This window comes from Esox lucius, chromosome 9 (genome assembly GCF_011004845.1).
Source record: "Esox lucius isolate fEsoLuc1 chromosome 9, fEsoLuc1.pri, whole genome shotgun sequence".
NCBI classification, from domain to species: Eukaryota; Metazoa; Chordata; class Actinopteri; order Esociformes; family Esocidae; genus Esox; species Esox lucius.
The window spans coordinates 20633214-20660362 of NC_047577.1; the positions used below are offsets into that span (position 1 = coordinate 20633214).

The 27149-nt window shown below is 41.9% G+C and overlaps 1 protein-coding gene across 2 annotated transcripts in view; it reads left to right on the plus strand.

Moving 5' to 3' along the window:
- Nucleotides 1-27149, plus strand: part of LOC105029071 (nidogen-1) — a 54330-nt gene that overhangs the window by 4100 nt on the left and 23081 nt on the right. For both annotated transcript variants that reach the window (XM_034294015.1, XM_034294014.1), the window contains exons 2-9: nt 11385-11681; nt 11880-12112; nt 12448-12842; nt 12993-13133; nt 13261-13512; nt 15361-15561; nt 15914-16147; nt 24920-25057. In XM_034294015.1, coding sequence (XP_034149906.1) covers nt 11385-11681; nt 11880-12112; nt 12448-12842; nt 12993-13133; nt 13261-13512; nt 15361-15561; nt 15914-16147; nt 24920-25057 — 1891 coding nt within the window. The remainder of the gene's footprint in view (nt 1-11384; nt 11682-11879; nt 12113-12447; nt 12843-12992; nt 13134-13260; nt 13513-15360; nt 15562-15913; nt 16148-24919; nt 25058-27149) is intronic.

A 27149-nucleotide genomic window follows, 5' to 3' on the forward strand; every position in this document is an offset into this window, starting at 1 on the left:
AGTACTTGCCAGAAATTCCTGCAGTTCCTTTAATGTTGCTGTAGGCCTCTTGGAAGCCTCCCTGACCAGTTTTCTTCTCGTCTTTTCATACATTTTGGAGGGATGTTCAGTTCTTGGTAATGTCTCTGTTGTGCCATATTTTCTCCACTTGCTGATGACTGTCTTCACTGTGTTCTATGGTATATCTAATGTTTTGGAAATTATTTTTTCCCTTCTCCTGACTGATATCTTTCAACAATGAGATCCCTCTGATGCTTCGGAAGCTTTTGCTCTGAGATGCAACTAAGAAAATGTCAGGAAAATCCTACTAGAACAGAACATATGTTTTGTCGAATATAAGGCTAAATGTTTCTGTTTGGGAATGTAATGATCAGTAAATTGAGTTTGGTAACATGTTACACTTACTGTCAGCCACACCTCCTGCAGTAGCGAGAAGCAACAATAAAGTCAGTCTAAAATAATCGAAAATACTTAAGGTCAGTACTAAGTCAGTCTAAAATACTTCCCTCCTTTTATCCCCAGCTACTAACTGGAGAAATCCGGGCTAAGTGCCTTGCTGAAGAGCACTAGATATTTTGCTCCCTGTCTGCTCAGAGAATTTAAACTTGTGTTTTATGTCCCAACACTAACCATTTAATAGCATTTTAAAAGCATTTTTCCTTTTTTGAGCCTCAGAACCATCCATAGTCAATGCTTGACTTGAGCAAGAGCTTTCCTGAGCATAGTATTCTTTGCACCAACGTACCATTATTTTTCATTCTTTATGTTCAGAGTATTTCACAGGTACTTTTATTTCTGTTTCTTCATTTCTGTTATTTTAATTTCTCTTTTATTTATTAAAATAATTATACTAAGTTGCTTAAGTTTTGTCTAAGAATGTAAGTTTCAGAATAGTACACTGCTAAAGTCTTTGTGTTGACTAGTTAGTGTCCTCAAGGTCAGTCCTTAATATTCAATTTAGAAGTTGAATTGTAACGTGTATTGTGATGTATATCGTACCATGAGGTACTTGCCAGGACCGACCCCCTAACCGCAGCCCTACAGAGGGAGGCACTAATATGTCTTTTTTACAGCAGCCTAACAGCAGTTATTCTACTTGATGCGTTGATAAAGGAAAAGGTACGACTACTGTATAAGATTAGAGACCAGCAACCATCTGTCTAGAATTACATGGGCTACACATCTATGCTCTCATAAATTATGTGGTAATTTGATGGCTGAAATTTAAGGGCCAAGACACTCTCGTCTAACGGACCTCAAAACAGTCAACCAATGTTCATAGATTATACTACAAACCCGATTCCAAAAAAGTTGGGACACTGTACAATTGTGAATAAAAACAGAATGCAATGATGTGGAAGTTTCAAATTTCAATATTTTATTCCGAACACAACATAGATGACATATCAAATGTTTAAACTGAGAAAATGTATCACTTTAAGGGAAAAATAAGTTGATTTTAAATTTCATGGCATCAACACATCTGAAAAAAGTTGGGACAAGGCCATGTTTACCACTGTGTGTCATCCCCTCTTCTTTTTATAACAGACTGCAAACGTCTGGGGACTGAGGAGAAAAGTTGTCTTAGGTCTTCTTTGTCGCACCTTCCTCTTTATGATGCACCAAATGTTTTCAATGGGTGAAAGATCTGGACTGCAGGCTGGCCATTTCAGTACCCAGATCCTACTTCTATGCAGCCATGACATTGTAATGTGGTCTGGCATTGCCATGTTGGAAAATGCAAGGTCTTCCCTGAAAGAGACGACGGCTGGATGGGAGCATATGTTGTTCTAGAACATGGATATAACTGTCAGCATTGATGGTGCCTTTCCAGATGTGTAGGTTGCCCATGCCACACGCACTCATGCAACCCCATACCATCAGAGATGCAGGCTTCTGAACTGAGCGCTGATAACAACTTGGGTTGTCCTTGTCCTCTTTAGTCCGGATGACATGGCGTCCCAGTTTTCCAAAATGAACATCAAATTTTGATTTGTCTGACCACAGAACATTTTACCACTTTGCCACAGTCCATTTTAAGTTATCCTTGGCCCAGAGAAAACGCCTGCGCTTCTGGATCCTGTTTAGATACGGCTTGTTTTTTGACCTATAGAGTTTTAGCCGGCAACGGCGAATGGCACAGTGGATTGTGTTCACCGACAATGTTTTCTGGAAGTATTCCTGAGCCCATGTTGTGATTTCCATTACAGTATCATTCCTGTATGTGATGCAGTGCTGTCTGAGGGCCCGAAGATCATGGGCATCCAGTATGGTTTTCCGGCCTTGACCCTTACGCACAGAGATTGTTCCAGATTTTCTGAATTTTTGGATGATATTATGCACTGTAGATGATGATAACTTCAAACTCTTTGCAATTTTTCTCTGAGAACGTCTTAGCATTTTTATTGAAGCCAAAATAGCATTTGTTATTAATTGCAATGACTTCCAGAAGATTGTGCGATTAATAACAATTAATTGTTTTAATTTGTTTGACGGCACTAGTTTCAATGTACAACGCCATAGGTAATGAGACAAACTGCTGCCTTTTGGCAGTGCTGTCTGCCTTTTGTTATTGATAAGCTTATTCAAGAAGTTCTGAAGTCTGCTTTTCTCCCACCAAACTCTTTTCCCACACACCCCTTGGGCATGCAGGACTTCCCCCACCACCATAATGCTTCAGCAGATGCAGAAAGCCATTCTAGCCTCTATCCCCAGTTCCTATGTCCTCCTGTTGTTCCTCTTTGTTCGTCTTGCCCTCCGAAATGCAAGTTGAAGGCCGTGCTGCTTTCCTGAGTGCTTTTCCAGCAGTCACAGCAGATGTCTTTGATATTGCCTCTGCTACGCGCACACACTCTCCTCTGGGGTTGGCAGGGGATGGAGAGTGCATATGTATTTGTGCGTTATTTCAGTGCTCTTGACAAGACTGGGAAAATAAAGAAATATTTGTTGGTGTGTATGTTCAGGAATCAAAAAAATAAATGTGGGAGATTTGCGATTTTTACAATTCTGGGTGTTGATGTGCAGGAAGACGGTGGAAGTTGATTCTCTAACTGTGGGAACGTCTGGTGAAGAAGAGTGCAGTTATGTCAAATGCTCTTCTTACTGTTTAATCTGTTTAGAAGTTTTGGAGTGTTTGACAAATATACAGGCTATAAAAGCATCAATCCTTTTGTGGCTTCGTCCACAAGAATTAATAAGGTTTAATAGGTTACAGGAAAATATTAGCTGCTCGCCCACAGTTAACAGTTTACAGCGGGTAAACATTCCTCTGTGGGAATCCTATTGATGTACAATATCATTATTAGACTGACACATCTGGAGAGTTTGGTAGGAGGCAAGACTGTGGCATGTCGAGAAAACAGGTGGTTAGTTTTTTGTTTTCTCACTTCTTCATCTCGCTTTGTGTGTCTGTCTCCTTGTCTTTCCCTACAACTCAAAGTAATGGTCGCAGATGTCATTTTGCTGTAACCAAGATGTTCTTCTTGTTGATACTGTACTGAAAAAGAGGGTGGTTATATTGGTCACTGAATATTTTTGAAAAGACACACATTTTAATTAATTGTCATTTTTTGCCACTTATTTGTTACACTTACTTTAAAAAATTTGAATAAACAAGTGAGTTGGGAGAAATTATTTTTCTAAATTAGTTGCCAAATAATTCTGCACACCAAGTGTTGCATAATAATTGTGCACAATTATATATTCCTCTGAGAAAGATCAAAACTCCCTTTTCTTTTGTTAAACATTACGGTTTGAGATTCAATTATATTTTGGATTGACATAAAGCACTGGGATTGTTCAACAATAAAATAAATCTTGAGAAATACGATGTGCCTAATAATAGTGCACGCAGGATATGTATGAAGGCTGGTAAAACACCCCAAATAATATCTAGCTGTGTATTTACCCTTTAAGGTTCTTTGGACGTAAAGCTAAAGCCTTCTGGAGGCATTATCAAAACATACTTTGAAAGAAGGTTTCTTGACACCCAGGTTAAGTCTACTCCTGAATTGTGAAAAGCCTGCTCAATAAGAGAATATCTACTGAACATTTTAGACCAGACGCATCAGGATCCATAGAAATCCTTCCCCCACCACCATTACTGTGAAGTTCAAGGCAATGGCAAGGCAGTGTATGTCAAGAATCTTTCAGAATGCTTAACTGGGAGGTACAGTACAGTATCAACAAGAAGAACATCTTGGTTACAGCATAATGACATCTGCGACCATTACTTCCATCCATGGAGTCTGTCAGTTTCTTGATCTGTTCACGATTAACTTTCGCTGAAGTAGCAACCACAGCCTCCCAAATGCTGTTCAAAGAAGTGTATATTCTTCCCTGACTGTAAATCTCACGTCTGAGAAGGGCCCACAAATTCTCAATAGGATTTAAGTCATGTGAGGAAGGGGTCCAGGTCATTATTCGGGCATCTTTGAGGCCCTTGCTTGCTAGTTAACAGTGGAGTACTTGGATGCATGTGATGGAGCATTGTCCTGCATAAAGATCATGGCCTTCTTGAATGCTGAGGACTTCTTCCTGTACCACTGCTTGAAGAAAATATCTTCCAGAAACTACCAGTAGGTTTGGGAGTTGAGTTTCAGTCCATCTTCAACACAAATATCTTTCAACGTCTGTTACACAAAAAGGTCCAATTACCTCATCTTTAATGATGGCAGCCCATACCAATATCCTTCCTCCACCTTGCTGGTGCCTGACTCAAAGTAGTGCCATGTCCATTAGTGATCCAGCCACGGGCCCATCCATCTGGTCCATCAAGAGTCACTCTCATTTTATCTGTCCATAAAACCTTTGAAAAATCTGTCTTCAGGTATTTCTTTTCCCAATCTATATGCTTCAACTTGTGAATCTTATTCAGTGGTGGTCTTCTTTCAGCCTTCTTGACCGTGGCCATGTCTCTGAGCACTTGACACTTTGTACTTCTGGACACTCCAGGTAGGTTGCAGTTGGAATATGGTGGCATTGGAGGATAATGGGTTCCTGGTAGCTTCACGTTTAATTATTCTCAAGTCTTTTGCAATTAATTTGCGTCTTTTCATCTCCATGCATTTTTGTACCCCAGTTGAGTATTCGCAACAAAACATTTGATTGTCTGGTGGCCACGCATCAATAGTTTTACTATTTCAAGAGTGTTGCATCTGTCTAAAAGTCATTTTACATGTTTTGAGTGTCAGTTAAATCTCTTTTTGGGCACATTTTACCTGAGGTCATGAAGCTGCCTAATAATTATGCACACGTTGATATAAGGTGTTATTCACTGTTGCCACACCCTCCCTCATTACATAAATACGTATAACCTGAAAATCATTCAATCCAATAAGCTTTGAAGTTAATGTGGTTTGGAGTTGTGCATAGAAATAATGATACGATCAGAATACTCACTTGCCTAATAATTGTGCATGCAGTGTATTTATGAATGATTAGAGGTGTTTTGGACAACTATGCATCTCACCAGTATTTTTCATGAATGAAGTAATTCTTTTTGGCAGTTATTGTGGCCTTTGTGTTTCGTGATTTCTTGGTAAATACATACAAAATTTGCATGAACATTTGTGTATTTGCTAATGGTATAAGAACGTCTTTTAAAATTGAAATATTAAGGAAGCAGTCAGAACAGTGAGCCGTAGTGGTAAGTTGTAACAATTCTGGTTCCATCCACATGTCACTCTCCATTGTAGATTAGGTTTCAATGCCACCATATCCACCTTTTACCTCAGTGTTACTTAGGCCTCTCTGTTGCATCAACCTATCTGTTGCGTGTGTAAAATATTTTTACTAATATTGTAAGTTAAATTTAGTCATTTCCAGCCATTTTTCCTAGTTATATAATGCACATTAAATGTAAGGATAGAAATATATGTTGTCCCATTGCATATTAAATGTTGAAACACGTTTCAAATAACTAGGCTATAATATGCACTGCTCTGGTCGCATTTTGGTTTCAAGCCAATTTGAAAGAGGTGAGCGCAATAATTTTGAGGAGTCATATTGCTGGATTTTCTCCAGAAAGGTGGTGCTCAAAAGCGCAAACACCAGAAATCTGAAAAATCTTCTCCAGATCTACCATGTGTATTAAAAACAAATATTATTAGTCTTACACTATAATAGTGGCTTAACATTTACAATTTAGACAGTAAAATCGTTAATGGCAATTATTTGTTCGACAATTAATCCTCAACTAAAATGTCATTATCGTGACAGTCCTAGTCGAAACGCTCCGTAAAGCTTTCTCCAGCACATCCCAAAGACTTTCTGTGGGACTAAGATCAGGACTCTGGTGGCCAGTTCATGTGTGCAAATGATTCCTCATGCACCCTGAACCATTCATGCACAATTTGAGCCTGTTGGTCGTCCTGGGATATGCCTGTGCCATCAGGGAAGAAATTATCAGTTGATTTGGTCATTGAGTACATTCAGTTATTCAGCTGACTTCATTTTATTGCCATTCCATTTTGCTGAGTCTATACCCGACCAATTGAAGCAACCCCAGATCATAACACTGCTTCCAGAGGCTTGTACAGTGGGCAATATGCATGATGGATGCATTTCTTCATGCACTTCTTCTTACCCTGACTCTGGAATAGGGTAAATCGAGACTCTCCGGTCACGGTCCTTCCAAAATGATTCTGAACACATTTATTCCACAAAGCTGACAGTTCACCACTATCCTTCCAGGTTTTAATAATGCATCGGACAGTTCTTAACCCAATTCCAGTAATTTCAGCAATCTCCAAGTTGTTGTTTTTTTACTTGATGCAGGCCAATCATTTCTGAAACACAATAACATATTTTCCAGGACCACGCAATATGTCATCCAACATGGTTAATTAACAAATGAGAAGCTACTCACTGCATCAGTTGGGGTTAAAATAATTGTTGCCAGCTGAAACATGTTCTACTAAATTGTTTCATTCCCAAAATACTAAACCAATATTTTATTTAACAAAGGTTACTTTGGCTTTAGTCGTTAAGGACAACTCCAGACTCCCAAACAACTTTGTGCAGAGCATGTTTCCAACGTCGGACTATTGAAACATCTTGACAATGTGTTCTATAGGTTTGTTAGCTAGGTACTTCAAGTTTCCAAATTTTAACCCCAATGACGTATTTTGGGGTACTCATATGTTTTTGTTTTTTTAAACTACGACAAGCATTATGATGGAGTGTGTTTGACATCCTGATCTCATAACTAATGTTGTTTTTGGCTTTAAAATAGCTGTTTGGCATTAAATAGCTGTTTGGTACATTTTGATAACGTGCCACACAGAATGCAGAAATAGTGTGAACTAAGCTACTTAATATTGTAAGCATTGTGACATATTATATAAGCTATCCTAACTAAAATTACACTGTATAGCTAAACATATGTGGACACCCCTAATAATGATTGAGTTCAGGTGTTTGCAGCAATACCCATATAAAATGGGCATGACATCTCCACAGAGGCACGTAGCGCAATGCCAAGCATCGGCTGGAGTGGTGTAAAGCACGCCACCACTGGACTCACTGCCTGCCAAGACTTCTCGTCCTGCACTAGAGCCCGACCTCACAAATGCCCTTTTGGCCAATTTCCCAGAGAGACCCTCCAAAATCTTTTCGAAAGTCTTCCCAGAAGATTGATGGCTGTTATAGCTGCAAAGAGTGGGCCAACTCCTTATTTATGCCCTTGATTTTTGAATTTGATGTCCAACAAGCTCTTATGAGTGGTGGTCAGGTGTACACATGCTTTTGGCCATAGTGTATTTTCATGTTCAACCTTTTTAATAGAATTTTGCTCTGAAAATCAAAAATTATAGTTCTATTATCTGTTTCTTATTTGACACATCAAATACTGTTATTAAATGTGTTAAATTTTGACATGCAAAGACCCAAATGGCGTTCCATAATTTGAGTTCCTCAGTTCTGACTGCAGGCACATTACTATTTATAATGCCTTTTTTTCTGGACCGTGTAAGCAGAGCCGGCCTAAAAGAGCAAATGTCTCTCTCCGACCGACCGACCGACAAGAGCGAATGTGTTTTACTGAGTAAGTGACTGACTGACTACCCCTTGTTAAATTGCATAGTGGTTAGCGTAGTGGACTTGTGAATTATAGGTCCCAAGTATGTATCTCCTAGCAGGCGAAGCGAAGTATGCATTATTAATTATTACATATAGACCAAATCTTTGCTGTCTACATTAGTATTTACATTATTGTAAGCCTTAACTGAAAATGTATGCGGTTATATTGTGACTGTTTCTGGCATGGAAAAGTTCATCTTCAGTCTCGCTAGCAATTGTTCAATTCTTGCTCAGTGATTATTCTTAGGAAGTTAGTACTAGTAAGCCTATTACTGGCTAATAAGCTGTTAAAACAGCCAGTGGCAAAAGCAATACAGTTCATAGACACTATGGTGGAGGTAAACTTAATAAGAATCGTTAGTCAGTTCAACACAATCTTCAATAGAGTCTAGCGACTGCTGAAATGTGTAATTCCATGGCGTAGTGGTTAAAGACAGTGCCTCTCATGTGGAAGACCTACGTTCAAATCTATTGAGAGCAACGACATTTATTAATTATTTCAGGTAGATTCCACGATTCTCTTGTCTTTTCACTTGATGAAAAACGTTGTTATCGTCGCCTTTATTAATAGTTATTGTATAAATGTAATTCACGAATGAAAGAAACAAGTATGTTGTTTGCCATGAAAGAAAAAAATTATTATGCCATTAAATTAAATAGCTTTGGCAGACTCACTAGCAATTGCTCAATTCTTATGACTATTCAAGTAAGTTAGTAGATACCGGTAAAGCTTATTACTGGCTAATACGCAGTTAAAACGGCCAGTGGCAAACACCATACATTGCCGCTATTTGTGGTGGAGGTAAACTTAGTAAGAAACATTAGTCAGTGTAACTGTATCAATGTAATTCTCAAATGGCCAATTAACTATTCAACCGGCCAGTGGCAAAAGAGGATTTGTTCAGGATAGAGACAAGAGGCTATACTGACACCAGGCAAATGTACATCTCCGTGTTGTAGTGGTTGACGTCACAGCCTTTCATGTGAGCAACCTGAGTTCGAATCTCAAGATGGCAACACTTTCTATTGCAGGCCGGCTGAACTAGGCTTGCCTGGTTTCTTGTTTCTGGAGCTGTAAGTTGCCTATTAACAAACTAAACTGCCACTGAATAGTGATTGTGAGATGCGCCTCAGTACTTGCCTTCCTACTACAAAGTGCTTGAAATTGTAGGAATCTCATAATTAAAACAAATAAGTTTATCATTTATTTGAAAATTGTCAACAGATTTGGATTACTAGGTTTCAAACCATGTTATTGGAGAGTAGTGGAGACAAGCTTTGGAATTGTCCTTTGAAGGAGAAATACATAATAAACAAATTCTGAATGAGAAAACGTGGAAACTGTCACAACAATATTTTGTGTAAAATTTCTGATATCACAATGCACAAATTGTACATATTGTGGCTTTAATGTGCTTGTTTGCCAGCCTCCTCCTTGGATATTAACACACAGGCCTTTTAAAGCGTAGCTTGAATCCTAATCCCAGTATTGGATCACACACTAGCATCTGTAAGAAATTCAGACATTCGTATAGTGTTGAAATAATGATTGTGTACCCGGTTGTAATAATTGTCATGTTTTGATAAATGGATGTTATGTTGTAATCAAAACATAACGAGCATACATTCATACAATTCCACACATCTCACATTGTTGTGGGGCATTGGGCAGTGCTTAGTCTGTCTCTCTGTCTATGGCCTTGAGAACACTCTGTGTCTGTTTTCAGCCTGAGGAGAGATAAAAAGCTGAGTTCACAACAGGTGTGAGACAACACCTTAATTATGTCTTAAGTTGTTATATTGGCAAGGTCACTCCACAACTGTTCATTATCGAGTTTACCTAATTTGTTGATGAAGCATTTTTACTTTAAAAAAACAAATGTAGAGATATTGGTTGAGGGGGTTGGAACTTGTTTGTGTACATTCATTGTGATGAGGTTTTGAGTCAGAGTCACAAAGTGCCATGCTTGTTTATATACACAGTTATTCTATACCATTCCTGTTGGTTGACTCTGTGGGAGGGCATATTTTTGGTGATTCAAAACTTTTTATTCCAAACATTGGTGGACTGTTACATTGAAATTCTTATACAGTACTTGAGCCAAGGTCTGAGTTCATATATACAGATGGTTTCCATATGTATTTCCTATTTGCTGAACTACCTTTAGACCAGAGCACATTGTAGCCTGGATAAAAGTATTGCACTACATATGAAATAGAGTGGCTGTTGGGAAACAGTGTGTGTGAAGGGGAAGAGGCAGGCTTGCAGTGAGACCCAGCCTTGGGAGGAATGGACCAATGGGCAGCCCCCAGTCCTTGCCGCCGGTATGCGTCTGATTGAAAAAACAATGAATTCTGCTTTGTACTCGATAATGAGTATTGATCATGACATACAGGAGAATGTCGGGCAATTTGTCTGTGAACTGAAGCTGAACTACAAATGCAGCATGCCGCAAGACAATGATCTGAAATTCACAAGTATACATCAGAATCGCTTCAAAACCCCCTCTAGGCACAGTGATCATCTGTCCCTGGGGAATGTGCTAATATGCAGCATTTGCTTATTGCGTTGAAAGAAGAATGTGTCTCTTTTTTATCATGGTGATTTATCAGAGTAAAAAGTGAGCCAGAATTTTTTTTGAAACCGCCACCATCTAAGAGTCTTTCACGTCAGAATAGAAAACCACCTTTTCGGAACGACCCATTTGGTTTACCAAGAAATAGTTACACTCATTACACTCTTAGGATTCTTAGGAACACATATATTGGAATAGATTTTTTTGTGATGCACATTAGCCTTATAGGGGTTGTTTTAGAGCAGTCATGTTAGTTTTTCAATCAAGGGGAAAGTGTCTTTTTATTTCTTCAAAGCTTTGTAAGGGCTGTCATCATTGATTGGGGACGTAATGATAACCTTTGTCTTGTTGAAGACTAAGTCAAATAACCATAGAGATGTTGATGAAAGGGATGGCAAGGAGCTGTTAAATAAGTGAACTGTGCAACTTGCCTATAACAAGACAACCTGCTCATCTCCCCCTGTTAACAAACCCTTTTCATCCTTCTATTAACTGTCAAGATTTAGCTTAGGCTGGCAACTCATGTCCATAATTCACAGTATTGGATGACAGTATGTTATTTTTTCTCCTAAATCAATAACTTGAGATTTCGAATGAATTATCATGTGACTAGAGTGTATTTTTTAGATTTTCTGGGCAAATCTTTGCAGGAACTGTCCCTTCATCAAAACTAAAATCCACCTCTGCCAAAAACAATCATAAATCTCTTATCATATATAAAATTACCAGATCAATACCAATGGCTTCCTGGCAGTAGAAGAACCAATGGCGGAGTCTGAGTACCTGGGAAAGATGCCTGCCAGTTTTGGAATGATTGCAGCTTTCCTAGGAGACTTGGACAACAGCGATGAAGTGGGGAAAGTATATTACCGGCAAGACAGTATCCCGTATGTGCTTCAACAAACCGAGGGGCACATCAGCCAGGCCTTCCCTGATGATAACAAGCTTGAGTCCATCCACGCCATAATCGTCACATGGGAAAACTTGGCAGCCCATGGCACACCTGGCGAAGGACAGGACAGAGAGGTATGGCGGACCTGTGGATTTGTATCAATTTCGACAGGAGGTTAACGTCGACACGTTTTTATGCTTGAAACTCAACAATGTCAACATTTATAGTTGAAACTATATAACCTTTTTCTAATCCGTATTTATTAAACTATTAATAGGGTACAGTTTGACAGCCTAATATGCTCTCTTCTTTCTTGTCTTTCTACCCTGTAGAGGAACACCTTCCAACTGGTGGTGGCCTCCACGGAGTCCGCCTCATACGCCATCATGTTCTACCCCAGCGAAGGGCTTCAGTACGTCTCCACGATTGTGGAGGGCCAGAGGGAGTCTGTTCAAGCCGGTTTTAGCCAAGGCCTGATCCGGGGTTGGTTCAGCTGGACCAGCACCCAAGGAACCTACTACCGTATCACTACTGAGGATGAAGCATCCATCAGACGGCTCTCTGAGTAAGTTGCTTGGTTGGAGAGTTGGCTGGTCGGTCAGAAGGTTTGTTGGCAGGATGGACAGTTAGGTGGGAGGATGTTTGGTTGTTTAGGTAGTGGCTGGGTTGGTTTGAATGGGGCTGGCTTTTGGAATTTTATGGCAAGTTTCTGATTGCTCAGAGTTCTGTAAAAAAATCTCAGTAAGTATTTTCAATACTATTCTGTCAGTATGTTAAGCAATTCCATAAATACAGTGTTATATGGTTATTACATATTCAATCCAGCTCAACATAGAGTAGAGAGTATATAGACCTTGTTATAAATAGGACAACACATTTTAAATAATTTGTTTCCTCTAGGGGGACCAACTCAGGGAGGCATGGGGTATGGGTGTACGAAATTGGCACCTCCCCCGCGTTCACGTCCATCAACCCAGGTCAGGTGACAGGCCCGACCCTGGAGGAGGACGTAGACGGAGGGCCCATGGAGACTGGAACCGTATTTCCGCTGATAAATACCGGAGGACAACAGAGGATCGTGTTTCCTGAATATAAGCCAGAGGAGGAAGAGGAGACATCTGAACCAGATCTGCACCCAACAGTCCACCCTGTCCAGTACCGGCCCAATTACCCCTTTGTCTCTGAACCGGCCCAGCCCAGATACCCTGAGCCCATCCACCCACAGCCACCGCTCTACCAGCCCCAAACCCCACAAGTAGTGATATTGGATGAAGATGATGACCTTAACGTTGATGGTAAGCAGTGAAAAATTTTTATTGTGTGCAGTGACAGAGACATGATTTTTCCCAGAATGCTGAATTATTTTAGGCCAAATTAGAACATATTGATGTTGGTTTGTTTCGTGCTTCTGTTCTTATGTAAAACTAACACTTTATTTTCATCAGTGTTTGCGTATAAGTCTGAGACGTGCGCTAGCAACAGGCAGAAGTGCTCGTCCTTCGCCGACTGTGAGGACTACACCAATGGCTATTGTTGCCATTGTAGACCTGGTTTCTATGGCAACGGCAAGGATTGTGTGGCTGAAGGTAGAGTGCACTCCATACCCCAAGTACATATTTATGTATAAGGGTAGTTTGCCACATTAATGTATTCAAGATGGTTTCAGAACATCTAAGCATTTAATGGTGGAGTCTGAATCTTTTTCACCTGCAGGTAAACCCCAACGGATGAATGGCAAAGTGAATGGCAGTGTGTTTGTGGGAAACTCTCCATCGCCGCTGGAGTTCTCCAGCAACGATCTGCACTCGTACGTGGTGGCCAATGATGGGCGTGCCTACGTGGCCATTAGCACCATCCCAGCTGGTCTTGGCCCCTCCCTTCAGCCCCTCTCTTCCCTGGGGGGCGTTATTGGCTGGGCCTTCGCTCTGGAGCAGCCCGGCTACGAGAACGGCTTCAGCATTGTTGGTAAGGTCTGGTCAGATTGTCTTGCACTACGTTGTTATTCTGTGAGTTTGAAAGTAAGGATGAATTGGATGTATCTTGGAAGTGATTCCTTGATTCCTTATTAATATATAAGGCCCAAAGAATTGGAATATACAGCTGTGCTCAAAAGTTTGCATACCCTTGGAGAATTGGTAATATATGTACCATTTGGAAAGAAAACATTAGTGAGCAGGCAAAACACGTCTTTTATTTCTTATGGGATTCACATGCAGCTGTAGGTCATAACAGAATGGCACAGTCATAAAACAAAACATGGCAACAAGGAACATTTTTTACTGACACCCTTTTCAAAAGTCTGCATAGCCGTGCAGTCTTTTGTAATAGTTGTGTAATTCTTTCAGGCGGTGTAGCTGCCCATTAGTCTTGGCAAAATGCCTCCAGGTCATGCAAAGTCTTTGGTCGTCTTGCATGAACTGCACGTTTGAGATCTTCCCAGAGTGGCGACTGTGATGACCACTCTACAACCTTCACCTCTTTCTGCTGTAACCACTGGAGGGTCAACTTGGCCTTGTGCTTATGATTATTATGGTGCTGGAAAGTCCAAGAGCATCCCATGCGCAGCTTTCGTGCAGAAGAATGCAAATTGTCTACCAGTATTTTCTGATAACATGCTGCATTCATCTTGCCATAAATTTCCACAAGATTCCCCGTGTCTTTAGACCTCACACACCCCAAAAACATCAGTGAGCCACCACCATACAGTGGGGATGGTATTCTGTTTACTATAGGCCTTGTTGAACCCTCTCCAAACATGGCACTTATGGTTGTGACCATAAAGCTCTATTTTGGTCTCGTCTCTCCAAATTACAGTGTGCCAAAAGCTGCGAGGCGTGTAAAGTTGTTGTCGGGCATATTGTAACTGGGCTTTTTTGTGGTATTGGCGCAGTAAATTATTCTTTCAGGCAACTCGACCATGCAGGTCATTTTTGTTCAAGTATCTTCGTATTGTTATCCTTGTAACAACCACACGGGCTTCTTCTAGAAAAGCCTGTATTTCTCCTGAGGTTACCTGTGGGTTTTTCTTTGTATCCCAAACAATTCTTCTGGCAGTTTTGGCTGAAATCTTTCTTGGTCTACATGACCTTGGCTTGGTATCAAGAGATCCCTGAATTTTCCATTTCTTATTAAGTGATTGAACAGTACTGACTGGCATTTGCAAGGCTTTGGATATCTTTTTATATCTGTTTCCATCTTTATAAAGTTCCATTACCTTGTTACGCAGGTCTTTTGACAGTTCATTTCCACTCCCCATGGCTCAGTATCTAGCCTGCTCAGTGCATCCACGTGAGAGCTAACAAACTAATTTACTATTTATACACAGACACTAACTGCAATTTAAAAAGCCACAGGTGTGGGAAATTCAATTTTAATTGCCATTTTCACCTGTGTATGTCACCTTGTGTGTCTGTAACAAGGCCACACATTCAAGGATGTGTAAACGTTTGATCAGGGTCATTTGGGTGATTTCTGTTATCATTATGATTTGGAAAGGAGCCAAACAACTGTGATAAATAAGTCTCCATGACCAATCAGCTTCATATGATCACTATCCTTAAATAAAATACTATTTTGTCATGATCAGTCATATTTTCTAAATCAATGCCAAAATTTCATAATTTCTGCCAGGGTATGCAAAATTATGAGCCAAACTGTATATTCAAGGGTGTGGGTGGCGATGGAGAACAGAACTGTCTGATCTTTGGTGGCATATAACTTTCAATTCAATTCCTGTTTCCGCAATCCCTACTTCAATGCCCACACCCGGGTTTCTCTCACATCCAACCCTGTCAAACTTCCTTGACCACCCAGGTGGCAAGTTCACCAGGAAGGCAGATGTGACCTTCCTACCGGGCAATGAGAGACTGACCATTGAGCAGAAATTCAAAGGCATCGATGAGCACGACCACCTTGTGGTGAGCACCCAGCTGGAGGGCAGACTGCCCGAGGTTTCCCCTGGCTCCACTGTGCAGATCGAATCCTACAAGGAACTCTACCAGTACGGCATCAACTGTAAGTTGCGATTGCATCATTGGAAGCTGGGGTGAATTCTATTTTAATTTATTCAATTCAGGAGGTAACCTTTAATTATTTTGATCTCCAGATTTGACACAAACATTTGTGTTGAAATAGAATTGACCTCAATCCTGGAATTGGACACAAAATTTGGTGTACTGTACATCCATTCGTAAAAGAGGTCAACATGCTAGTGTCTTTAGTCAAAAGCTTGTCACATGACACCAGACAGTAGTCTATACGATTATGTTCATTAGACATATAGTAAGAGATATAGTAGACTTCAATAGGGTCTACTGTTTTACTGCTGTTTGCAAAATGTCCCAGAAATCAAATTATGTTTCTTTAGCGATCACCTCCTTCTCCAACCGCGATTACACCGTCACTTTACCGGACGGCAGTGTCCAGACCAAGACCTACCAGTGGCGTCAGATCATCACCTACCAGAGCTGTCCCCATGACCAATCAATCAAGACCATGCAGCCCACCCAGCAGCTCAGTGTCGACCAGATCTTTGTCATGTACGACTCAGGCAACCAGCTGATCCGCTATGCCATGAGCAACAAGATTGGCTCTATTCATAGTGAGTAGAACCTTGTTTTAGCACTTTTTGTTGATGTTCTCCTGTTCTGCTACATTTTCTACATTTAGTTGTGGTAATGCTTTTCTAATGTTCTGGTAGTCAAAGGTCCAGTAAAGTGACCAAATTGTAACCCAGTTTTCTGTCTCCATGGACATTTCAGCAGATGCTTTGGGTGTGCATGTAATCCTCATTAATATGAATTACACCTCGATGTCACAAAAACAATCACACGTGGCAACTGTAAAAACAACAAAATTAAACAGCAGGGAATCCTTGTACAGTGCAAAACATGGCACAACAGTAAGTGGCCATTTCCCCAGATCAGAGCTGTACTACCGAACAATGCGTATCAGTTGCTGTGCAGTGTTTTGGCACAAACGTATAACTTGAACCATCAGGCTGTGCTGACTGGTGGATCCTATTGCCAGGGAGAGCTGCAGCTCGAACTGGCTAATATTTGCGAAACCAAATGAAAATGTTAGTGAATGATTACATTAGTTTCTCAAGGTGCAAGGGTAGCAAGTGCGTAAAGCAAAAGAAATGAAAACAAAAGAGAAGATAGCATTATATCAAAAATATAATATTTTTAAATATCAAGCAAAAACGGACAGCACCTCACGGTAGTGAGTACAAACAATAATCCATGAGGTGCAAGGGAAAAAGCAACACAGATATACACAGCTAAATGATTATTGGGAACGGGAATGAGCAGTTGCCACCAATCTCCACCCAGTGGTTAGTACACTGGCGAGGTGGAGTACTGGAGAGGAAGGGGAGCGGCTGTGCCACTCGGAGCAGACGTTACAGTACCCACCACCCCCCCGGTGCGGCTCAGAACGCTACCCCCTGCCGGCACCCTGGAAAACCCTGAGGTCAAGAAGCAGGCTGATCCGGACAGCAAGCATTGTGGGGTCGCAGGTGTCCACCACCCGAACCCAGCTGCGTTCCTAAAGGCCGTAACCCACCCAGTTCACCGGGTACTCGACCCTGCCCCGCCATTGCTGGGAGTCCAGGATCGACTCCCCCCTGTATGCTCGACCCCCAGTGCACCTACAGGGTTGGATCCCTCCAGTGGACCAGGAACCACCGACCTGAGGAGAGAGACATGGAATGTGGGTGAGATGCTATTGTAAGGAGGGGTAAGCTGGAGTGTGTACAAGACGTTGTTTACCTTTCGGAGAACACAGAACGGCCCTATGGACCGGGGCCCAAGCTTACAGCAGGGCAGACGGAGGGAAAGATCCCTTGTGGACAACCACACCTTGTCCCCCAGGCTGTACTTGGGGGTGTCACTCCACCACCTGCTCTTTCTGGCGCCTTACTGCCTCCTGCAGGTGGATGTGGGCTGCAGACCAGACCTCATCCGTTTTCCTGAAACACTCCACCACGGCCTGGACATTGGTTGAGCTCCCCACCCAGGGGCACAACAGAGGCTGGAACCCGAGCACCACCTGGAAGGGTGTCAGACCTCTGGAGGAATGGCACAGTGAGTTTTGAGCATACTCTGCCAAGGGGAGAATACCATCTGTGGGTGATACCCAGATGTGAGGCTGACTGCTACCCCCAGCCTGGACATGAAGGCCTTCCTGACATGAGATGTAAACTGGGGGGCGCGGTTGCTCACGATGTCCTCCTGCCGGAACACCTGCTGAAAGAGCACCTCAGTGACCTGGAGAGCAGAGGGGAGGCCAGGTAGTGGAAAGAATCTAATAATTTTTGAGGACCAGTCCACCATCACGGTGATGATAGTTTTCCCCTCTACTGGTGGCAAGTCACCGTCATGTGTGACCAGGGCTGCTGAGTCACTGGTAGAGGATGGAGTTTCCCTGCTGGAGCCATTCGCAGTGCCTTAGTTTGCGCACACATGGAACATGATAGGACGAAGTGCCACACTGTCCTCCCCATACCAGGCCACCAATACTTGGCCCTGAGCGCCTACAGGGACCGATTGATGCCTGGGTGGACGGTAGCCAGTGTAGTGTGAAGCCAGTTCACCAACCGGCACCGCACCCTCCGGGCATGTCGATGTCCCTGGAGACAGGACCCACAACATACGAGGTGGGTAGGATGGGCACGCCCTTAGGCAATTTCACCGGTTGTGCAGGCGGGAGAGTGCGTCCACCTGGAAGCACTCGAAGAAGAGGGTCCATTAGGCCTGTCGGGGATTGAGGTCCATTAGGCCTGCCGGGAGCCGGTCAGGATACTGACTGGCTCCCGGTCGCCCTGTAGCCAGTGTCTCCACTCCTCCAACACTAACTTCACTGCCAGTAGCTCTTGAGCACCCATGTCGTAATTCCTCTTGGAATAACATGCCCAGGGGTGTAGCCGGAGGGGATTTCCTGCTGGGAGAGGACCGCCCACACCCCGACCTTGGACACGTCGACCTCGACCGTGAAGGGCTTGAAGGGGTCTAGGTGTTTCAGGAGGGGGGATGTTGTGAGCCTGCCCCTCAGGTCGAGGAATGCCTTCTCCGCGTCCAGGGTCCAGCGAAGGTGTTGTGGTTGGCCTTTTAACAACAACGTGAGTGGCGCTGCAAGGTCGCTGAAGCTCTGGATGAACCGGTGGTAGAAGTTGGCGAAGCCGATGAAGCTCTGCAGTTCCATGATGGTTTTGGGGACCGGCCAGGACCTCGCTGCCTCCACCTTCAGCTCTTCTGTCTTCACACCCTCTGGAGCGATGTGGTATCCCAGGAAGGAGACCGAGGATGTATGGAACACGCACTTCTCCCCCTTGGCGTAGAGATGGTGCTCCTGGAGACGCTAGAGGACAGCATGAATGTGGGCCACGTGTTCTGGGTATGTTGAGTAGATCAGGATGTCATCAATGTAGATCACTATGTATCTCCACAGCATATTCCAGCTTTGTGAAGACGCGCTCCCCCTCAGCTGCTCTATGGCGGACGGGACCAGGGGCATCGGGTGATGGTACTTAATGGTGCCGTTGTTGAGGCCTCTGTAATCAATGCATAGCCTTAGCCCCCTGTTCTTCTTCTTGATGAAGATAAAGCTGGCTGACGCAGGGGAGGTGGAAGGTCGGATGTGCCCCTGCTCCAGCATCTTCTTGATGTAGATCTCCGTCGTGTCGGCCTTGTCCACAGAGAGCGGGTAGATCAATTTCCTGGGTGGTGCGGCAGGAGGTCAATGGTGCAGTTCCAGGAGCGGTGGGGAGGGAGACACCTGGCCTTAACACTGGAGAACACCCCGCCTAGGTCCGCGTACTTCGCCGGGATATTCGCTCAGAGGGCGCCCTCCAGGTTCTCCTTTGATGTGGCTCCACACGTCAAAGTCAGGCAGGTCTTTCGGCATTTCGTCAACCATCCCAGGACCCTCCACAAGCTCCATGCGATGTTGGGGTCGTGCTGTTAGAGCTACGGAAGACCCAGCATGATGGAGTATATGGACAACGTCATGACCAGCAGTTCCAGTTTCTCCTGATGGCAGCCATTGATGGTGAGTGTGAGAGGGTCACGTGAGTGATGGTGCTGGACCCCACAGGACGGCCATCCAAAGCCTAGATGGGCATCAAGGACCTCAAACTGCGCAACGGCAGCTGGAGAGCGGTGACCAAGGACTGGACAATCGATGGCAATCACCTGGGGAATGAAGGCGTCCAGTGACATGGAATTGCTTACGCATGCCAGCTCCATCTGGACCTCCGTCCACAAACCCTTTCTTCGCAACATTTCTGCTTACAAGAGTGTTCTGAAAATGCTATATTTCAGATAGAATTCTCTACTGTTTTGCTGACGCTCTTCTACATCCCGGTTTCCAAAAAAGTTGGGATGCTGTTTAAAATGCTAATAAAAACAGGATGCAATGATGTGCAAATCATTTATCCCTAATTTAATTGAAAATAGTACAAAGATAACATATCAAATGTTGAATCTGAGAAATTATATTGTTTTTGAAAAAATACATGCACATTTGGAATTTGATGCCAGCAACACATTTAAAAAAAGTTGGGACAGGGGCATGCTTAACACTGTGTTGCATCACCTCTTCTTTTAACAATACTTTATATGCATCTGGTCTGGACTGCAGGAAGGCCAGTTTAGCACCCAGACTATTTTACTCCACAGCCATGCCCTGGTAATAAGTGCAGAATGAGCCATGCTCTTGTAATAAGTGCAGAATTGTCATAATGAAATACAGTGGGGAGAACAAGTATTTGATACACTGTCTATTTTGCAGGTTTTCCTACTTACAAAGCATGTAGAAGTCTGTAATTTTTATTCAACTGTGAGTGACGGGATCTAAAACAAAAATCCAGAAAATCACATTGTATGATTTTTAAGTAATTAATTTGCTTTTTATTGAATGACATAAGTATTTGATACCTCAGAAAAGCAGAACTTAATATTTGGTACAGAAACCTTTGTTTGCAATTACAGAGATCATACGTTTCCTGTAGTTCTTGACCAAGTTTGCACACACTGCAGCAGGGATTTTAGCCCACTCCTCTATACAGACCTACTCCAGATGCTTCAGGTTTCGGGGCTGTCGCTGGGCAATATGGACTTTCAGCTCCCTCCAAAGATTTTCTATTGGGTTCAGGTCTGGAGACTGGCTAGACCTCTCTTCTTACGGAGCCACTCCTTAGTTGCCCTGGCTGTGTGTTTCAGGTCGTTGTCATGCTGGAAGACCCAGCCACGACCCATCTTCAATGCTCTTACTGAGGGAAGGAGGTTGTTGGCCTAGATCTCGCTATACATGGCCCCATCCATCCTTGTTGCCTTCTCACCAAGCTGCTTGCCTATTGTCCTGTAGCCTTGTCCAGTAGCCTTGTGCAGGTCTGAAATTGTATCGCTGATTTTCTTACACAGCTCTCTGGTCTTAGCCATTGCGGAGAGTTTGGAGTCTGTTTGTGGACAGGTGTCTTTTATACAGGTAATAAGTTCAAACAGGTGCAGGTAATGAGCGGAGAACAGGAGGGCTTCTTAAAGAAAAACTAACAGGTCTCTGAGTGCCGGAATTCTTACTGGTTGGTAGGTGATCAAATACTTATGTCATGCAATAAAATGCAAATTAATTATAAAAAAATCATACAATGTGATTTTCTGGATTTTTGTTTTAGATTCCGTCTCTCACAGTTGAAGTGTACCGATGATAAAAATTACAGACCTATACATGCTTTTAAGTAGGAAAACCGGCAAAATCGGCAGTGTATCAAATACTTGTTCTCCCCACTGTATACTTAATACTTTCTTAAAATGTTCTGCCCTCTTCTATTTGCACTTCTGTTTAGATGCTAACTGCATTTCGCTGTACTGTATTTGTACTTGTTCAATGACAATAAAGTTGAATCTAATCTGTTCTTATTGTTGTCTTTCACAGAGTGGTAAACCCCTCCCCATCTTTATTTCTGAAAGACTCATCCGCTCTGGGATGCTCTTTTTATACCCAATCATGTTACTGATCTGTTGTCAATTAACCTAATTAGTTGTGAGTTGTTCCACCAGGTTTCTTTTTTTTAGCATTACACTACTTTTTCAGGTTTTTTTGCCCCTGTCCCAGCTTTTTTGAAACATGTTGCAGGCATCAAATTCAAAGTGGGCTTATATTTTTCAAGAAACCATAACATTTCTCAGTTTAAACATTTGATATATTGTCTTTGTACTAGTTTTTATTGAATATAGGGTTTAACTGATTTGCACATAATTCTTTGTCCATACTTTTTTGGAAACTGGGTTGTTGTTTTTGTTGACGTTCTACTAATGTTGGTCTAAATCTCTGACCAAGTTGTTTCTGCTGACGTTCTACTAACGTTGGTCTAAATCTCTGACCAAGTTGTTTCTGCTGACGTTCTATTAATGTCGGTCTAAATCTCTGACCAAGTTGTTTCTGCTGACGTTCTACTAATGTTGGTCTAAATCTCTGACCAAGTTGTTTCTGTTGATGTTCTACTAATGTTGGTCTAAATCTCTGACCAAGTTGTTTCTGTTGACGTTCTACTAATGTTGGTCTAAATCTCTGACCAAGTTATTCAAATTTTCTGCTGACATTCGACTATCCTTGTGTTAATGTGATGCCGAAGTTGTACACATTTTCTGTTGACTTTGTGCTTCCTTCTATCTACATAAGACGTACCCTCTCCTTGACTAGATGTGATTAAGACAAGCAGAAAGGTTTGAAAGCTGGTGGAACCCATTTGTGCATTTGCACCACATTTAATCTCCATGCTTCATTATGAATTTGAATTCTGCAAAGCTAGACTTTTCCCAAGACCTTCCAAATGCTTGTGCAATCATTTTGAATTCATACAAATGCATTGTTAATTACAAATCCATTCATGAATCACGCATAACTGTATTAAGACCACTCTGACATCTAGTTGATCCCGATCATTTGTTGCCTCAATAGAACTTTGTATTCCATACATCTCTTTTCAAGAGTATTTGAATTCCTGACTACACATTAACTGTAGAGTAACAGTGTCCATAGTGTTACATGGTCCTTTGTGTAACATTCTGTAGTGTAACGGTATCATTTATAAATAAAAAAATGTGCCCTTTTGTATTTCTGCAGCTGGCCTTTGAAAGACACCCAAGCCCTTGACAGGGTAAAGGTTAAAAAGCGGCCACCGTATTTCAGTTCACACAAAGGTATTACGGCAGTTAGGAGGTGTGGAGGAAGGGCAAAGGCAAGGCACCAGGAGGGAGGTAAAGGCCCATAAAGGGTTGCCTGGGGTGGCCTACGGGTGGCAGGCAGGTGTCTGGGGGTAGGTTATGCAAGTAAACTTGACTCAGCTGGAGTTTATTAGGAAAAAGCTGAACATCTGTGTCGAGTTTCCTGTAAGGACATGACAAGGGCCTGGAGAAACAGGGACTTCAAATGTTCCTCCCTAAAAACCAGCTGTCTGATAGGTGGTCAGCACCTCCCCTCTATGAGCTGGGAGTGGTGTCTAACAAGCCTATGTCTATAGAGCCCATGTGTCTATAACATTTTTGTCCAGCTATTTCACAGCACTGTTTCCCAAGATGGTTATGTTAATGGTTCCTATACTACGGAAATATAACTTTCAGATCCTAGAAATACTACATTATGCCTTACAGATAATGGAAGGACAATACAGTGCCCTCCACAAAAATTGGGCATAATGTGCTGTGAAATAAATATCTTTGCTGTTTATTCTCTTGGCCTTTCTTTTAAAATATTCACAAAAAGTCTAACATGTTTCTCCAAAACGTGCCACATTTATTGGCTCTCCTAGAAATTATTCTGAGTAAAATCTAACTGAAATATATTCCCATTCATATTTTACATTGTTAGGTTCACCTGAGTTATTAGGAACACATAACTGATAAGCCATGACTTCTTGTTTCACTGGGGTATAAATATGAAGTGAGACTCAGGCCAAATTCCTATAGTCATCCATCACTATGGTATAGACCTGACAACACAGTAATGATGTTTGACAAAAGGTTGCTGAGCAGCAATGGTTGAAAATGCCCATTTCCACTATTAGGATAATAATTAAGAAGTTTAAAGCAATTGGAGATGTTAACAGTCGGCCTGGAAGAGGACCAGTGTTTATAATGACCCCAGGCACAATGAGAAGGATGGTTTGAGAGGCCAAAGAATCTCCAAGGATCACAGCTGGAGAATGACAGATGTTAGTTGGGTTTTGGAATCAGAAAGACTCCATAACTACAATTAGACGTCACCTACATAAGCACACATTGTTTGGGAGGGTTGCCTTTGCTGTCTAAAAAAATCTACAGCCAAACGTTACTGGAACTTTCAATGAGACCGGGTTCTATGGTCAGATGAGACTGAAATAGAGGCCGAGGTGGGTTTGGCATAAACAGAAAGATAGCCATGCAGAGAAGTACCTCATACCCACTGTGAAGTGTGGTGGTGGATCTTTGATGTTTTGAGGCTGTTTTTGCTGGACCGCGTAAGCGCAGCTGGCCTAGAAGAGCGAATGTCACTGACTGACTGTCTGACCCTTGTTAAATAGCGTAGTGGTTAGAGACACAGACTACAGACCCGTGTTCGCCTCCCGTCCCAGTCAAAACACATTATGCCTTAGGATTTGTTCAGGACAGACAAAAACTTCACTGCCTACAACCTTCAGTAGCAATGTAATAGGAAACCTAAAATAAAACAGTTCTGGTGGATATTAGGTTTTGTTCAGGATAGACAAACACTTTGCTGGCTACAACCTTCAGTAGCTGCTTTATAGGAAGGCTAAAATAAAACTGTTTACTGTTATATTGTGACTTTCTGGTGGATTTTCAAATTTATAGAAAAACTGTGGAATGAACTGAAGAGAGATTTCGTATGGAGAAATGGTCTCAGATTCCTTGCCATGTGTTCTCCAACCCCATTATATATTATAGGAGAAGAGGTTGTATAAACAATTAAATCAAGGGGTGCCAATAATGTTGGCACACATATTTTTGAGAAAAATATTTGTTTTATGATAATAATGTATTTTTTCTTTCAATTATTTTATATTAATTATCGGTTAGATTTGCGTTAATATTTTGAATTAAAGATCAGGAGGATAAATAATACAGTTTTTTTCTCACAGCCCATTTTGTTCATATTTACCAAGAGTGCCAATTAGTGGAGGGCATTGTATGTTCAAATCATTTGATCCCTACGCTCTAATGTTAACTGCTGCATTGCACTGCATACTGATCCAACTTGTTCACTTGAGTGTTTCTACTGTAAATCTTTACTGACCCTGAATGTGTTGATAGGCACAAATTGAACACGGATCCCATCACTGCCTCACAAGAAAGTGGATGTTTCTTGTGATTGACAGGTGGGCCACCAGAGCAGAATCCATGTTTCACCGGCAGACACGGCTGTGACACAAACGCAGCATGTAGACCTGGAGATGGTATCCAGTTCACCTGTGTATGTGCAACAGGATTCAGTGGAGATGGACGTCAATGCTATGGTAGGACCCTGTACACTTTTAAAATCACAAATGTGTCTTGATGAATAAAGAACATAATAAATTATCTGTTGAAGTTGCGGTTTGATGTGGATCAGCTAGGTCATGGCATTAAAATATTTTATTTTTATTGTTGTAAAATTGGACCCCAGTGTATAACCTATTATAACCTATTAGACAATCTATTTTAAATATATGACTCCAAATTGAATGAAAAAAATAAGGCGGACAGCAATATATTTTACAGTTTACATTTGTATGACATAATAAATGTATTAAAAGAAAGACTGCTAACCACCATTTTGCAGTGACCAATTTTCTTTAAGCGCATTGTTTAGCCACTCAATTGTAGCTTTGGTGTTTTGTTTTGGGTTGTTGTCATGCTGAAAAGTTAACTTTAGCCTCAGGCGAGAGTTAAACCTCAAGGACTTTTGTACACATTTCTCCATTAAGAGACCATTGAACCTTTTTCTTTCCTTTCCAAAAAAGTCGAAAAGGAGGGTTTTGATTGAGGAACAGACGGGTTAAAATTAAGAGACCACTGCAAATTGAACGCTTCTGTTCCTCACTCAAAACTTTTCTTTTCAACTTTTTTGGAAAGGAAAGAAAAAGGTGCAGTGGTCTCTTAATTCTTTCCGGAGCTGTATATGACTCTCAAACCATATGACAACAGCTCAGTAGACTCACTGTTCATTGTATAGAGCACTAATATCTGGATGAACCAAAATTGTCTACATTTAAACCAAGATAAAACATAGATTATTGTGTTTGGCAAAACAAATTAAATAACTAGTATTTGAAAAGATCTGGATTCTCGGACCCTATCATATCAAAACCGTCACCAAAACAGCATTCTATCATCTTAAAAATAAGATGCCAAAATCAAGGGCTTAGTGTCCCAAAAAGACCAAGAGAAGCTCATCCATTCTTTTATCTCTAGTAGCGTTGACTTATGTAAAGGCCTCTTAACTTGACTCCCCAAAAAGTCTGTAAAACAGCTGCAGCTCGTTCAGAATGCTGCTGCTAGATTGTTAAACAGGACCAAGAACACAGAGCACATTAGCCTGGTTCTTACATTTTTGCACTGGCTTCCAGTCAGTTACAGAATATATATTAAAATGGTGCTTTTAGTTTATAAATGACCGAATGGTTTAGGCCCGAATACATTTCTGATATGTTTGAAGAATATAAACCGAGCGGGGCTCTTAGATCCATGGACACAGGTCAGCTAGTAGAGCCCTGTTTAGCCCTACAGCTTTTATAGCTTCCAACGTTTTATCCCATTTTTATTCTAGTATTTTTTTTTCATTCAATTGTATTGTTAATTGATTTATATTTGTTTGTAAAGCATGTTGAATTGCTTCTATGTATGAATTGTGTTATATATATTTTTAATGTCAATATTTTGTGTGGACACCATTATTTTCCAGCACTGCCTTAACCCTCTTGGGCATTGGGTTCACCAGAGCTTCACAGGTTGCCACTGGAGTCTTCTTCCACTCCTCCATGACGACATCACAGAGCTGGTGGATGTTAGAGATCTTGCGCTCCTCCACCTTCCGTTTGAGGATGCCCCACAGATGCTCAATGAGGTTTAGGTCTGGAGACATGCTTGGCCAGTCCATCACCTATACCCTCAGCTTCTTTAGCAAGCCAGTGGTCGTCTTGGAGGTGTGTTTAGGGTCGTTATCATGTTGCAATACTGTCCTGCGGCCCAGTCTCCGAAGGGAGGGTATCATGCTCTTCAGTATGTCACAGTACATGTTGGCATTCATGGTTCCCTCAATGAACTGTAGCTCCCCAGTGCCGGCAGCACTCATGCAGCCCCAGACCATGACACTCCCACCACCATGCTTGACTGTAGGCAAGACACACTTGTCTTTGTACTCATCACCTGGTTGCCACCACACACGCTTGACACCATCTGAACCAAATAAGTTTAACTTGGTCTCATCAGACCACAGGACATGGTTCCAGTAATACATGTCCTTAGTCTGCTTGTCTTCACCAAACTGTTTGCAGGCTTTCTTGTGCATCATCTTTAGAAGAGGCTTCCTTCTGGGACGACAGCCATGCAGACCAATTTGATGCAGTG